The 16,856-nt window shown below is 44.8% G+C and overlaps 1 protein-coding gene across 1 annotated transcript in view; it reads left to right on the top strand.

The window, feature by feature from the left end:
• The first annotated feature begins 14,598 nt into the window (after positions 1-14,598).
• Positions 14,599-16,856, top strand: part of MARK1 (MAP/microtubule affinity-regulating kinase 1) — a 121,337-nt gene continuing 119,079 nt past the window's right edge. The window contains exon 1 of the mRNA XM_006761334.2: positions 14,599-14,676. Coding sequence (XP_006761397.1) covers positions 14,599-14,676 — 78 coding nt within the window. The remainder of the gene's footprint in view (positions 14,677-16,856) is intronic.

Genomic DNA, 16,856 nt, shown 5'->3' with positions numbered 1-16,856 from the left:
GCCCGGAACCGAACCCGGGGCCCCCGAGTCCGCAGGCCGACGCTCTATCCACTGAGCCAAACCGGTTTTGGCCTTCTGGCCCTTTAAATACAGTTCCTCATGTTGTGACCCAACCATACAAGTATTTTCATGGCTACTTCATCACTGTAATGTTGCTACTGTTATGAATCGTCATGTAAATATCTGATATGCAGGATGGTCTTAGGCGACCCCTGTGAAAGGGTCGTTTGACCGCCAAAGGGGTCGCGACCCACAGGTTGAGAACCGCTGCTCTAAGGACCATCTTATCTGGAACTTGAAAGCACAGAAAACTCTCCAGGGGGATGATGGTGCATCACCTGCTTTGATAGGTGGCTCGTGTGTCATTCTCCTAGAGCAGTGGTTCTCAGGGGGACGAGATGTCCGGGAGGAGTGGCGAAGGGCTGAGGTTTGGGCACGTACCCCCGGGAGATACTCTTCTGCGTGCTGAGTGGGTGGAGAGACAGGATCTTGGGGGGAGGAATGTGGGGTTCAGTAATGAAGCTTCTGCAAACTCCCTGTATGGACTAAAGATAATATTTTAAGAAACAAAGCTTCATCTTTGTTAGTCATGAGGATATTTTTAATTACAAAAATGTCAGCTATATAAAGAAATTACAGAACACTAAAAGAAATGCCCATAGATACCCTTCACCTAGATTCACCAATAACCTTTTTCCATCTGTTTCATTTTTGTCTCTCTCTACACACACACACACACACACACACACACACACACACACACGCTACACTAAGGATTTTGTAGCCTAAGGATCAAGGATTCTGGAACACAGATGATGTAGTGACAGAAGCAGTGTTTCCCAAAGCGTGATGGGGAACAGGATCACTGTTAAGTGGAACTGTATGCAGGAACACCATGGAACCAAGCACACCAAAATTCAACCATTATTACTTCCCATTTCTCTTCTCTGCTGAAATGGCCAGTTTGCCTAATGTACAAACAGCCCCAGCTAATTACAGCCTCCCCCTTCGAAGTAAAAGCAACATACAGGTCCATTCTTTTCATAAATCAAAATGAAATAATATAGCATTGTTTTGATAATACAGAAAAATACACTAGTAAAGTAGATAACGAAGAAACAGGATGTATTGACATAGTCACAGCAACCAGGAGAGATGGGGTAGGAGGAAAAAAGAACTTTTTCTATGACCTTATTATGTTCATTATAATGTCCTTGTACTATAAGGGAGCAACATAAAAGAGACAGCCGCTATTCCAGTTCCAAGAAAACAATTTTATCAAAGATAATCCCGCTTCCCAGGACTGAATTATAAAAATGAGATCCTTTTGCCTCATGAACCTGGTTGCTCTTTCCAAGTTCCTCCCACCCACCTCTTCTCCTGCCGCACAAGGCTTTTGAAAATAACTGAGCCGAGACATGTCACCCGTCTCTCCTGGTCTCTATATGACTTTTATATCTAGTGCTTAACCCCAGGCCCCGGGGAATAGAGTGTTCCTCCCCACAACAGATTCGACGAAACAGCAAGAGGTTTTCAGGGAAATACTGAGAAATCTAATTGCTAGCAACAGGAACGATGATCCAACTTCGAGTTCTCCAGATGTGCGTGCATTCTGTCCACACAGATAGCATTTAAAATTTAATTAGAAATCCTTTGAGTTCTTCAGAAGAAGATCTTTAGTGAACTGTGGGAGCGGATGACAATTTTAATTATTCACCATATCCTTTCCTTAGGAAGGCAGCTCGCTGCAGCCAGAGCAGAACAAGATAAACACTGCTGATCCCAACTCCCTCTTCTTTTGAAACTAGACTTGATTTTTTAGAGCAGTTGTAAGGTCACAGACAAACTGGCTTCCCAGAGCCACCTGCCCCAGCGCAGCCCTCCCCACCACCCACAGGGCCCCTGAGAGGGGGACATTCGTTACATATGCTGACATGTCATCACCACCCAGACTCCACAGTTTGCAGTGGGGGGCGGTCACTGTCACCTTATTTTTCGTGTGGGGTCTAAAGGGCAAGTTCAACACCAGTATCCACGCCGGGCAGCCTCCTGGGTTTCCCCCACGTCTTTGTGAAGCCCTTCTGGCCGGCAGTCCCTTCCTTCGGCGCCTGTGCCCGGTGCTGTCAGACTGTCAGGGCAAGTCCACTGCCTGGGCGTCCCCAGCTCCCTCCCCTCATCACCACTTTTAATTATGTCTTATTTCCCTGGGAAGAAGTTCGGTGCTCTTCAAGGTCATGTGTAGTTATTTATACACACATGTGAGCTAAGGTGCTAATGAGTGATACTGGAGGCAAGAGGATGCTATAGGAGGCAATGCTACCCCAGAGGCAGGAAGTTCAAATCCTGTGAATTTCAGGAAGGGGCAGGCTCAGGCAAGCCAGAGGGCAGACAGCTCTGGGCTGCCACTTGGGAGTGCCTCTCAAATCATCCCAGGTAGGGGGCTGCCCACACCTTGATCTCAGCCCAGTGGTACATGATTCCGGGCTTCCAGCCTCCAGAATTGTGAGAACATAATTGTCTGTTGTTTTTTTAAAAAAATAATAATCTTCTCAGGTAGGAGGCCACCTGCTCTACCTGTGCAAAGACAGAGCCCTGTATTTTCCTGTCTATCATTTCTCCACCGCTTTAGCTTTGAAACGCAAGGAGGAGGATTGTCTAGAATAACTCTTCCCTTCCCTCGCTCTCTCCCTCTCCCTCCCTCCTTCCTCTCCCTCCACCTCTTCCTTCCTTCTTTCTTTCATTTTACAGGTGGGAAAAAGAACAGGTGACTCACCTCAGGTCTCCTAGGGTGACAGACCTCGGGCAGTGGTGTGCTGGTAATGTTTAACAACTGGCTCTCTGGAAAAAAAAGGAAATTTAGGAGTTTAGTGTGAATTTTATTGAGATAAAGGAAGTGTGGAATACACTTTGCAAATAATAAAATATACGGCACCCTTTTTTTGTAATTTCCACAGAGCCAGTTGACCCTCACAAAATGCTTTTGCTGATTTTTGCTGAATTCATGCTTTGAGCCTATAGTTGTGATTCAGCCAGGCATGATATGACAAATAGGGTTGCACTCCCATCTGCTTTTCCCAATGAGTTACATCTGTTGTGGAATCTTCAGTTTATTTACTATTTATCAGCCACAAACAGAGGACAGTTGGCTGTTGAACAACCCCTGCACAGTCGAAAATCCACATGTAACTTTTGACTCTCCAAAACTACTAATAGGCTACTTTTTAAAAAATATATATATATTTTATTGATTTTTTTTTAGAGAGGAAGGGAGAGAGATAGAGAGTTAGAAACATCGATGAGAGAGAAACATCGATCAGCTGCCTCCTGCACATCTCCTACTAGGGAGGTGCCAGCAACCCAGGTACATGCCCTTGACCAGAATTGAACCTGGGACCTTTCAGTCCGTAGGCCAATGATCTATCCACTGAGCCAAACCAGTTTCAGTCTAATAGGCTACTTTTGAAGAAGCCTTGCCAATAACAGTCAATTAACACATAGTTCCTTTTAAGTATCATATACTGCATTTTTACAATACAATAAGCTAGAGAATAAAATGTTAAGAAAATCATAAGAAAAATATATTTATCATAGAGCAATTCAGACTCATGTTGTTCCAGGGTCAAATGTATAACCATTAAACTGAGAGCTCTCTCAGCTCCAGTAACACTTGTAATATAAGTTTTTAAAAATAATGCTTTTGTTTAAGAACTGGCTTGCAAAATTCCTAGAAATGTAACCACTGGCTCAAAACAGCTCCAGCACCCTTCTGCCTTCGGGGCTGCGGCCATCTGGTTGAACTGTCTTCTCATCTTCAAAGCAGGGCTAGGATGCAGGACTCCACAGTCAAAAACCAAGCGTTTGCTTTCTGTTGTGCTGGGCTGGGGAGAGGCTGCTGACACCTCGGTGAGTTCACAGCCGGAATGCTTAGAGTCCATCCCACAGAGCAGCGGGGCCTCTGCAGAAGGATATGAGCCTCTGTAGTAAGTGACACACCCTTTGTCTCTGGGCTCAGAGATGCTAACCGTGCCCCCCTCCCACCCCCCCAGGAGAGAGCATGGCTGAGGTGGGGAAGGCAGGAATTGAAAGCAAGTGTTTGTCAATGTTTTCCTCGAGCCTCATGCCTTTCTACCCACCTGAGTCTGTGACAGGGACAGGGCAGCTATGCAGGGATCAGCAGGACAAACGCAGTCCAGCACCAGCTCCCTTACTGCCCTCTAGGCCCTCTGTTCTCCACTGGAGTCTGATTGGCCACAGAAGATAGTTCTGGGAGTAAGAAGGTAAGAAAAAAAAAAATCAAATATATAGCCGAAACCGGTTTGGCTCAGTGGGTAGAGCGTCGGCCTGCGGACTGAAAGGTCCCAGGCTCGATTCGGGTCAAGGGCATGTACCTGGGTTGCGGGCACATCCCCAGTGGGAGATGTGCAGGAGGCAGTTGACCAATGTTTCTAACTCTCTCTCTCTCTCTCTCCCTTCCTCTCTGTAAAAAATCAATACAATATATTTTAAAAAAATCAAATATATAAATAACACCAACGTGCATTTGGGGGAGGTAAGTAAAAAGGACTCAGGTATGTTTCTCTGCTCTTTGTTTAGTCATCTCCCACCCAGGGACCTGGGGGACTATGTCTGCTCTGGTGGAAGCGTGGTCTCCCCTGAGACTTGCCTAAAAAGCACATAATTTCCTCTTTCAGATTTTCTATTGATTTGGCAGTCAGTCGACTGCCCTGAAGTTGAGCTGTGTGTTTTTGCCAGTCTGGCTGCAGCAGGCAGCATTTAATTTCTACTGTTACTAATGCTACCATTATTAATACTCTAACTTCAGGAAGGAGGAAGGGCAGACAGAGCAGGAAAATGTGGGGCAAGGAAGGCGACAGCTAATATTAATTAAGTTATTTTTTAAAAAAAATTAGAATATTTTTAAATCGCAGTAGAATGCATTTATTTGTTTGTTATTTATCTATTTGTAGAATGCATTTAAAAGTCAGCATTTTAATGTGCATAAATCGGTGGTGTTTGTACATTCACAATGTCGCGCAATCGTCATCATAATCTGGTTGCAGAACATCTTCACCCTCCCAAAAGGCAGCCCTGTACTCAGAAGGCGGAAGGCGCTTGCCCTTCCCTCTCTCCCCCGCCCCTGGCCACCACTAATCGGCTCTCTCTCTATGGATTTGCCTATTCTGGACATTTCATATAAATGGAATTATACAAAATGTGGCCTCTGTGTCTTGCTTCTTGCACTTAGCGTAATGTTTTCAAGCGTCATCCATGTTGCAGTGTGTAATGCGTAAGTTATGTTTGGATAAAAAAAAGAGAAGAAAAATCACAAACCCTCTTCACCTGGCTGGGTATCGCCTTCCCCCCAGTTTTACTTGGCAGCCCCTGAGAGGAAATACCTACCACCAAGGCAACCCTCTGGTTTTGTGCCTTATCCAGGGTCCGAGGAAATGGGAAAAAAAGGATGAAAAGATATGAAGTGTAGATATCCCAAGTGAATAGGTCAACTATCTTTTCAAAGTACTGGTCATATTTTGGGTTGTAGTTATATCTACTTAAAGAGCATTGTGTTAGAACTGACTTTGCATACTGTTTTTTACACCCTCTATTGGAGATCGGGCCTGCAACCCGGGCATGTGCCCTTGACCAGAATCAAACGCGGGACTCTTCAGTCCACAGTCCGACGCTCTACCCACTGAGCCAAACCGGTTACAACAATTTCTTTTATTTTTAATAGTCCTGAGGAAGTAAAAGATAAAACCATGGCAACGTATCAACCAAGGTAATACACAGAAACCTACGAGCTGATCACGGAGGAAAATGGGTGGCATCTCAAAGACTTCATCACTGTCAAACATGCTCTCAACTCCCGGCAGCTCCGACAAAGGGATGCTGCTCTGAGAATCCTTGCTGAGATGTTTCCTTGTGGCTCTGGAAAACAGAGTCACGTTCAGGTCCCTGTGTATCCCCGTGGTCACTTTTTCGCTAAGCTACTTCGTGGGTTGCAAACTCTTTCTGATTCATGTTTCTGTAACCTGAATTTCTGGTAACTCAAAGGAATCGCGTCTGTGTTATAGTAGGGCTTCAGACAACTCTTTGTGTTGCTGTGTTAGTCAGAGTAATTAATGTTAGCTGCACCAGCAAAACAACCTTGATATCTCAGTGGTTTCACACAATAAATGTTTCTTTTTTTGTTCACATCACAACTCAAAAGAGGTCTGACAGCTCTCCTCCAGGCGATGACTCAGGGATTCAGGCTCCTTCTGTCTTTCGGGTTTGCCGTCCTCTATGGCCCTCTTGGAGTCCTGGCCGTAGCAATGTGAACTGAGCTGACCAGCAAGCAAGGAGAGATCAAGCAGAGGATACCATGGAAACTTTAGGATCCAGACCTGAGAGGGGCCTACATCATATTCAGTCATGTTCCGTTGGTTGCTGCAAAGGGTCTGGGAGATGTAGTCTTCTGTGTGTCTAGGAGCTAGGAACAGTATTGTTGAGCACCTAGCCGGTCTCTGCCATAATCCTTCCGAACCCTCTAGCATGCTTGAAAAGAAGCAGGTGGTGGAAGGTTGTCTCATGTTAGTTCCCTGGTCAGTCATGCCACGCCTATGCCTCCGCTTTGCATGTCCGGGCGGGCCAACTCCACTCTATACCACAGACCACCATTCCCTTCCCTGCTGGCCACTTTCTGCAGTTCTAGAACCTACTATCTCTCTTCAATCACCTAAGGATGAGAAAGTCTGATGCCCCTTTACCATTCCACATCAATCCTCTCCTTACTCATAGCCAAGAGAGGCCAGACGGTAACGACAAATCTTTACTGAAGGGTTTAATATCACAGAAGAAAGTTATAAGAGGGGGTTGTGGGGACCTCCACCTCTAGCCAGCTGGTCACGAGCACAGGTGACAACCTGGACCTGTGATGGATGTCTGAAGTGTTGGGGGGACAGAATCTGACACCGCCTCCAGATAGACACTGTCAGAACTGAGTTGAATTGCCAGACACCCACTGGTGTCTGAGAATTGCTCAGTGGTGTGGGGGGGAAATCCTCATCAGAATGGGTATCAGCATCATAAGTGGCCATGTCCTTGATAATTGAGGTTTCCAGAGCAAAGGAATTCTCATCCAAAGGACGATTTTATTTTCTATTCGCTAAAACACAGAAAATTGCTCAAAAGTTTGATATGAGCTTTTTCTGGATTTAATCCTCTTCATCAAGATGTGCAGCCAGGATCATAGGTTCAAGTATGGGTCAAAGCTCAGATTACCTGACACCCATCCCTGTCTCTTACAGGAATTCCTGTAGGAAGGAGAAGTCTGCCAAGCACAGAGCCTGAGGGCTCAGTCCTGAGAAGACAGCCAGAGAGGGTCCATGTTCCCCTGCACATGGAGTCCAGGTATCTTGGTCCTTTCTCTGTCATTCTTGCGTCTACCATGGGTTCAGGGCAGTTCTTTATACAGAGTCATCCCTCAGCTAATACTCATTGAATGAATGGATCACCGGGTCATTTGAACTGAGGGCTGTTCCATTTTCAGCTTCAAGAAGAACTGCAGGCAATAATGTCCGAGTCAACTCCTGTGGTTGCTCAAGTCACCGAAGCTGCTGAAGAAGTTGTGGGCACAGAAGGTTTGCGAGCTCAGCTGCCTCCCAGAGCTGATGGATAGGGAGCTCTTGTGGTTCCCACTTGCTCTTCTGCAGTCCCCCAGGCAGAAGATTCAGGCTGGGCCGGTGAGGACAGAGCAGGAGGGCACAGAGGGACAGACAGCCACCTGCAGGCCAGTCATGGGATGACTCCACACCTGGTCATTCATACCATCTCAGAGATGCCAGGAGAATGAAAGAAGATGGCATTGACCTTGCAGTCCTTTCCTTGTGTTCCTAACCTGGATCACCTCGCCTGTGCTGAATTACGCATTAGTCATGCTTAAAACCCCCTTTATTATCTTGGGAATGGCAAGAGTATTTGCAATGTGCTTTTATTTTGCTGTTAAAAACACGAATATGCTGAATGTCAATTTGTAAAATGTGCCCGTTTTTAGAACCCAGTTTTGGTATTCCTTACTGTTGTAATATTTCAGGAGTCAGTCTCAAAAACACAAATAGTTGGGGGCTTCCTCAAACTCCCAGAGGTCCCCCACATCATCCCTTTTGCCCTTTCACCCCTTCCATTCTGGACCTCTGTCCTTTGTCAAATGTGTCTGCCTTAGAAGTCTCTTTCCTGAAGAGTCTGTTCCAGAAGGTTCCTCTGTCCCTTACATAAGTAAATTCCTGTTAAACAGTACCCTTCAACGTGCCTTGACATGCCGGATTCCTCCAATGAACCCAGCTTAGGCTCATGCTGGGTTCGCTGCATGAGTAAGGAATGAATGAGGAGGGGCTTACCCACAGTGATCCAGCAGCTTCATTAAACTAGTAAGAGCAGCCTTCACTGGGCGGATAGAAAGACACATGGATTAGCTTCCATTCTTCCTCCAACCTCAGCTTGGACTCAATATTTAGCCCCGACGAAAGCAGCACCCTTCCATAGTCACACCTAGAAACCTTGCGAGCGCAATCGTAATTTAAGGAATTTTTAGGACAAGGTTTTGTTGGGGATTTGAATGAACAAAGCTGGGTGGGGAGTTCCAGGTCTTTCTGCATGTTGTTTTGTTCACAGGAAGAGTCTCATTTTCCTTTTTTTTATTTAGACACAAACGTGCGGATGATTTGTGTTTCTCTGAATTCCCTGGCAAAGGTGCTTATTGAAATACCTGAGGGGCTGCCGGCAGTAAGGAGGAAGATAAAACTTCCTGGCTGGATTTTTTTTAAAGCTATAAATAATCATGACTGCGTTGTCACAGCACAGGTGATAATTCTTCGTTGCTATCCTGGGGCTGACCAAGCAATCTAACCAGCTCCTCTTCCACACACAGCATCATCCCTCAATTTTGGGTGAAGTCCATCATTTCTGAGAATTTGGGGGGCGGGGGGAGTTTCTGGCATTGCTAACTCACTGGCTATTTTAGCTGAAGCCACCACCCGTGCGTACCTGCCTCGGGCGCAGGCGGAAAGCGAGGTGGCCGGATGCTACCTTAGGTAACTGGAGCATCACTCCTGGAAGCGAGAAGCTGCCTCTAAATTATTCAGTGAGCCACCTTCCAGTCCAGGGGCCTTTCACATCAGTCGAGAAAGCAGCAGCGAAGTGCCGTGATGGTCTCCACACAGCAGGATTTAACGGGAAGGCAAAAAATAGGGGAGGAGGAAACATCAGTTGGAAGATGCCAAGGAGGGCAGAGCGAGTTGGAAAGCCCAGAACAGCTCTCCTCTTTTCCAGGTGGGAATGTGCGAAGTGGGAAGGGTGCAGTGGTCCTCAGCCAGGGTTACTGCCACCTTTGGGGGTATTTTTTAATGTGTGTGTTAACGTGTGTATTGTTCACAACACCCATTTCCTGCTGGGCTATTTGCACCTTGAGGGCAGGGGTCTGACTTGGCATTTCAATGTGATATGCCCTACCCTGGCACTCAGCAGGTGCTAGATAAATGCATGATGAATGAGATGTGCTCTGTTTGAACTTTTTTTTTTTTTTTAGCTCAATTCATCTGGCTAAAAAGCAAACAAACAAATCACAAAATAAGTTTATTTCTTTGTCTAAGCTTCCAGTCCTTCACACAGTTGAGGTTCTTTTGTCTGGGTTGAATGGCCATGTCAGGTGCCTACTAGTTTCAAAGGAATTAATGGCTTGGAGGATAAGTCTTTAAATATTTTGAAGACAGTAGATATTCGAGGACTCCCAAGTCTCATAGGCCACCACTTAAGTGCTTCTGGACACTACACATCTAATGCAGACATTTCATCAACATTCTTCCTACATTCGGACAGATATTTACAATCAGATGTTTGTTTATATGATCAATACACTTTGGAAGCAACAACACTCATTTCTATAGATCCATAGCTACCCTAGTGTACTTGGGGGGCTTCATTGGACCGAGTCCTATGTATCTATGGCCTAGATTATTTACTCTCTTTTGTGACAGACAGCCAATAGGGCAGCTCCACTCCACATACCTCAGCATGCAGGATGGCATGAAGAGGAAAGAAAGCATGCATGGCAAGTTACAGGTGTGGAGAACTCCATGTGGCTGGAGTGTTAAGTATAACCTGAGCTTAGGAAGAGCTAATGCTCAAAGCTGGATAGAATGGATATTTGTTGCTTATTTTAGAATCCATCCCTTCTCCATTTCATTCCTTGTGGTCTGGATGGGACTCCTGTTCTGGGAGTGGACACTGGAATAAGGCCTAAGCCAACTGGTATACCATATTCTATTGGAACAAGGGTAGGAATGTGATCTAGACTGCTCTAACCAGTGTCAATCTTTGGACTTTTTTTTTTTTTTTTGAGAATTCTGAGTTAAAGATACCCATTTTTTTCTACCAGTTTAAGAGAGGACCTCTCTGAGACTGGAATCAACTCTGAGGAAGTTGAGTCACAGCACAGGAAAAAGGGTCCTAGAGGTATCTTTTCGGCTCCTGCACCAGGATGGTTCTGAAATTTCCAGTACATGAGCCAATGCATTTCTGGTTTGGTTTAGGCCAGTTTGGATTGAATACTCTTGTTACCAGCAACTGAAAAAATCCCAATGTATACACTGGGTTAGCCAAATTCCGTCGTCAAGTCCAAAGGGTGAGCGCAGGGTGAAGGTAGGAGGACTCTGGAAAGGTCAAGGGAGTACGAACAATACCTGCCATGAAGCGAGAGGGTCTGTGATGATGCCCCTAAATGAGGACATACACGTGGCTGGGTTGGCAGCTGAAATCCTACTTATCTTACAATCCTTTTTCTTTTTAAGTTCAACTTTTGGATTAGTTTCAAATATTCTTATTTAAAACATAGCTTTAGTAATCTAAATATGGGATATAAAGCCTCCCAAGGCTAAATGACCTTCTGAGAACTATTTGAACCATAAAACCCAAAAATAAACCAAGTCCGTTTCTAAAAGTTTCAACCATCTGAAAATCAAAAAGGGGCATAGATTCCTATAGCCGCATTCACTCCAAATTTTGGCTCCCAAGAGCAAGGAATAGTGATTTTATACAGAGTTCTCTGACACTGCTCTCTTTCTTCATATTCTTTTTGACAAGTGGGTAGAAAATCTGTAGTAACACCTTCCAGTGCGAGTATGAGATTATTTTAGATAGTCACAGACACAGGATAAATTAACTGCTAACCCCTAACAAGTGCTCAGCTCCGATGGCCTCAATTCCATTATTATTTTCCACCCCTCTTGATCAGAACCCAAGAGTAGTCATACCCCATCATGGAAACAGCCCCCTTTGCTTTTTCATTGACCTCTGTTAATGTGATGTTGACCCTCCTTCTTATGAAGTAATAGCCCTGGTTCATGTACCTTGTTTTCATTACAGAGGCCCTCACATGAACTGCAAATGCCTCAGTGGTTCTCAACCTTTCTAATGCCGTGACCCTTTAATACGGTTCCTCATGTTGTGGTGACCCCCAACCATAAAATTATTTTCGTTGCTACTTCATAACTGTAATTTTGCTACTCTTATGAATCGTCATGTAAATATCTGATATGCAGGATGTATTTTCATTGTTTGCGACCCACAGGTTGAGAATCGCTTTGGTCCCTCGGGGGGTGAACAGCACAATGTTCTATATGGTATTTCTTGGAATCTTGCATTTCTCCCCTTAAAATTGGGTTGCAGATGGAGTGAGGTGAGGAGAAGCAGGCAGGATTCTGTTTATTCCTAACAGGAATATACTTGAAAAGAGGAGACTGGCATGGAGGAATCAGGTTGGAATGTCCTTCCCCACTGATTTTATTTTGATTAGATCCAAGAATCTTAGCAGGATAATATGGCATAGGACAGGGGCCAGAAAAAGACACAGGCCTATCATTCAAACATGGACAAGTATAATGTTGTAGTGTAGGTGTACACCTAGCATCACACCACTGACTAAACAGGCCATTGTGTGGATATAATAGAAGTTTGTCTCAAAATAATTTCCCCAAAATGGGGTTCATACTTCAAAGTTATTGCTAACTGTGAGAAAGTATTTTAGACCTGATATCTTTCCAAGAGGTATTAGAATCTTACTATTTGATGTAAGCAGGGCAATACCTCCTTCCTTCCCTCTTTCCATCTTTCCTTCCTTTCTTCCCTCATTTCTTTTTTCCTTCCAAGTATTTTTTGGGCATTTTCTGTGTGCCTGATTCCCTATTAGAGCTGGGGATGTTACAGTGACCAAGAAACAAAATCCCTGTCCTCAGGTGTTCACACTCTAAAAATCTTGAGACTTTTTAATAAATCTTGACTGTATGTAAAGAGTATTAGGTAGCTACTGTGTAATCAGCCACTATCTTTTTTTTTTAAAATATATTTTTATTGATTTTTTTACAGAGAGGAAGGGAGAGAGATAGAGAGTTAGAAACATCGATGAGAGAGAAACATCGACCAGCTGCCTCCTGCACATCTCCCACTGGGGATGTGCCCACAACCCAGGTACATGCCCCTGACCGGAATCGAACCTGGGACCTTTCAGTCCACAGGCCGATGCTCTATCCACTGAGCCAAACTGGTTTCGGCATCAGCCACTATCTTGATAATCCACCCCTTGACTTTACCAACCACGTCACAACACCCTAACTTTCTTTTTATTTTATTATTTTTTTTATTGCTTAAAGTATTACAAAGGGTATTACATATGTGTCCATTTTTCCCCCCCGCCCTAGACAGTCCCACCCTAACTTTCTACCCCTGGATTTTGCTGCCTACCTTTCTCATTCGTCCAGAATATGCCATTTCAAACTAGAGGCAGCAGTCAGAAAAAACATAAAGCATCTTCCTACCTCCTTTTAGGTGAATAGGTTTGCTACGTTTTCAGCAGCAAAGTAAACCTGACCTCCTGATTGTTTTTGTAAGTTTCATTTCATCAACTTTATTATTAATAAAAATATCGGAGGCTTTTTGCAACAGCATGACTATGAGTCCTAGTTTTAAGTGGCAATGTGAGATTTATTAGGCATTTAGAGGCATTTGAGAGAGATTGTGCTGGGGCTGTGACTTAGGTACCATTATAAATGAAATTAATATATTTTGTTTAACTTTCATTCTTAATTTATAGTATTAAAACAAGTTAAAATCAAGAACATTTTCCAATTGGCACTTTAACTGACTCTAGTTCAGTGAAAGTTTATAATAACAATTCTAAAGTACCTTTCCCATAATAAAAAGGGCCAAATTCTACTCAGTAGAATTTTTTTACACATTTTATCCTCTTCCAATTATCTAGAAACTGGAGGCCCGATGCACGAAATTCATGCAAGAGTAGGCCTTCCTTCCCCCGGCTGCCGGCACCGGCTTCCCTCTGGCACCCGGGACCCAGGCCGGAAGGACATCTGCTCTAATTAGCATATTACGTTTTTATTATTATAGATTAGTAATCTCAATATAAAACAAATGACATCTTTTTGTTGGCAGGTTATAGCACACTTATTGCATTTTATTTTAATAATAGTCATAGTAAGAATAAGGAATAATTGTATCTACCAAATTACTTCATAGTGAATTAATGACAAAACTGAAGTGACATATTGATCATTCATGAAGAAACTCATTTTGTTCAGTAAAGTGAGAGGGCTGGCTTCTTCATGTTTTCAGGAATTCACTAATTTATATGTTATCCTTAAGGACACTCATTGCTGCAGCTCAAGACAAAGCCCAGATATAGATGACAGAAATCTTGCCCTAACACCCCATACCACTTAATCTAATCTGACACATTTTCACTCTTGTCTTCTCTGGCCAAAGTTTTGACCCATGATGATTTGAAAGTTAAAAAATGTTACTTTCTCCTTTTGGAGAGACTTAGGAGATCGAGATTTAGTTCATTTGATCAAGTGTGTTCAAAGACATAGAGGGGATCCTGGAAGCAATGAGTCAAACCCACTGGATTGACTACACATGACAAAGGCTTTGGGTCAGAAGCTCTTCTATCTTAGATCTACCTTCTGTGTAAACTATAAAATGGAACTGAGACACAAAACACAACATTGCAGTTGTTCTTGCAATGACAACGGTCCAAAACAGGAGCTAAAACATTCCTCCTTGAACCCTGCCACTCCTCAGACATAGCACACAACTAAGCTCTGGCCACTTGACGTTTGTGGCCGCTGTTCCACTTGTCTGGAGATGCCTGTGGGAGAGGCAAACGTCTGGCCATCATTGAGGTCTGCGCAAAGCCAAAGAGCAGGTAAGGCGTGAGGTGTGAGGTCTGCAGGGTCAGGGGACAGAAAGAAAATGGGTGGAGCCTAAGCCTTTTGCCTTGGAGATGCTAACTTGGAGCTGGGCACCAGAACACAATCTCCACCTCAACAAGCCAGGGTTCTCTAAACGTGGGGTGAGACCCAACAGAGGGAAGAGCTGAAGTTTTGCTGTCAATACTGGCCCTTAACAAGAGACATTTTGCAATTCTTTCCTAAGGAAGACCAAAGGCGAACAATAGGAAAGTGTGCCTTGCTTTCCGTACGTAAAATGACCTTCTTAAGGATGCTGTGTGGTACCTGAGATAATACCTGTTAGCAGAGCTGTCCCCCAAACATGAAGGTGTTCAGGCCAGCCTTTGTCGAGAAGCAAGAGGGTCTCATGCAGAGTGAGATTCACCACGGAGGCAGCCAGGTGTGTATGTCCAGGACTTTTCACTGGCCCTCAGCTTCCTTGTTCTGCTCTGCTCAACACCCCTGTACCCTAGACTCTCAACCACTGTCTCTCCCTTCCCTTTCCTGACTCTTATCTTTGCTCTGACCTTGATGCCAGGAAGGGACCCTAACCACTTTCTGTGTTGCTAGCTTCACTGATCTGTATAAATATTGTTCTGTATTCACCTGGCTCTTCCTCTACCAGGCAACCAGATCCTTTAGTACCCTTCATGGTCTAGTCTAGACGCTCCTGACCTTGAGGTTTAATGAGTCACAGCCCTCTCTCCCAGCAGGGCTTTGGCTTTCTCCTTTAGCAAAGAGTTTAGCTTATTGGAGGTTGAGTGAAGAGCCTCTAGAGCAGTGGGTCTCGTTCTGTTTTTGTTGAGTCAACACAACTGAGGGATTCGAGCAATACCATCGATAATAGCGTCTCCTCAATATAGTGACTCTCAATGGGAGTGGACAGAGGAGAATGTTGACTAAGCCCCCAGGAGGGTATTCAAATCCTCCCAGCTTGGGAGGAAAGTCTGGCAGTAAAAACATCCCCCTCCTTTGCTAGATGCTTCTGATGTTCTCCAGGGCAGCCAGCCTTCCATCCAACATCTGTTCCTCTTTTAGGCATCGCTGCTATGGGCTCAAGGAAAGACACCTGTCAATGGAGCTGGCCACTGTTTCACATTCCCCACAGTAGCCAGGAAGGAAAGAAACCAGGGCACAGGCCAAATTTCGGATTGATCAAATTCTCTTATCTGCAACGATTCATTTTCTACAGCGAAGCTTATCTTATGTGACTCTTGGGTCAACCAGCCTGGGTGTGCACACCACAAGCTATTCTTTTTGCAACCCTGTCTGCTCCCACCCCCTCCCCCGTGCTTCTCCCAAATTCCTAGCCACAATTACAATTCAGACGCCTAAGTAGGTTTTGTCTAAGCCGCATTTCCCAAACGAGGGAAAACATTACCCCCACGAGCCGTTAGTCAACGTGTGGTGAAGACAGTATGCTGTGCTGTAAACAATATGGAAAATGCTGGATTAAATTCAGGGCAATTGTTCACTCACTTCAGGACGTCTTAGGATCTGCAATATAGTTTGTTTTTCTTTAAATGTTAGGCTTTTGCCCTAGCGGGTTGGGCTCAGTGGATAGAGCGTTGGCCTGCGAACTGAAAGATCCTGTTTTCAATTCCGGTCAAGGGCACGTGCCTGGGTTGCAGGCTTGATCCCCAGTAGGGTGCATGCAGGAGGCAGCCAAACAATGATTCTCTCTCATCATTGATGTTTCTATCTCTCTCTCTCTCCCTCTCCCTTCCTCTCTGAAATCAATAACAATATATCAAAAAATAAATAAAGATAAATGTTAGGCTTTTTTCCCCCCATTGATTTTAAAAAGGGACAGAGGGAGGGAGAAACATTGATGTGAAGGAGACACATCCATTGATTGCCTCCTGAATGCGCCCTAACTGGGGATCGAATCAGCAACCCAGGTATGTGCCCAGGCTGGGAATCGAACCCACAACCTTCTGGTGTACCTGATGACACTCCAAACAACCGAGCCACACGAGCTGGCCTGTAATATGTTCCTTTACATGGTAACTTGCAAAGAGGGACACACAATACAGCAGCCTCCATAACCCATGGGGCATGTGTGCCAAGACACGCCCCCCCCCCATGGGTGCCTGAAACCCTGCTTAGTACCAGACCCTATACATCCTATGTGTTTTCCTGCACGTACATATCGACGCTAAAGTCTAACTTATAAACTAGGCACAGTAAGGGCTTAACAACAGTGACTAACAATAAGGTAGAACAATCATAACACTATGCTGTGTACAACAGCCATGCGAATGTGGCCTCTCCCTCCATATCTTAGTACCCTGGACTCACCCTTCTTGTCGCGATGACGGGAGGTGACAAAACGCCTTATTAAGTTGAGAACTTTCATTTTTTTCCGCTTAAAGGCAGCTCTTCAGGCTTCTCTTGGGCCCAGCCGAAGGGCCAGCATCTCCACGCTTGCGCTTTGGGGGCCATTAGTTGGTAAAATAGGGGCGACTTGGAACACAAGCACTGCGACCCGCAATAGCGCATTGGCAAACCGAGATGACAGCTACGTGACTTACGTAGCGTCGTGGGGCGCGTGCGTCGTGGGGCGCGTGGTCGTGGGGC

Source organism: Myotis davidii, unplaced genomic scaffold, assembly GCF_000327345.1.
Source record: "Myotis davidii unplaced genomic scaffold, ASM32734v1 scaffold174, whole genome shotgun sequence".
In the NCBI taxonomy this organism is placed as follows: Eukaryota; Metazoa; Chordata; class Mammalia; order Chiroptera; family Vespertilionidae; genus Myotis; species Myotis davidii.
Note: the sequence above shows the minus strand (reverse complement) of the source record. Positions and strands in the feature narration are given on the sequence as shown.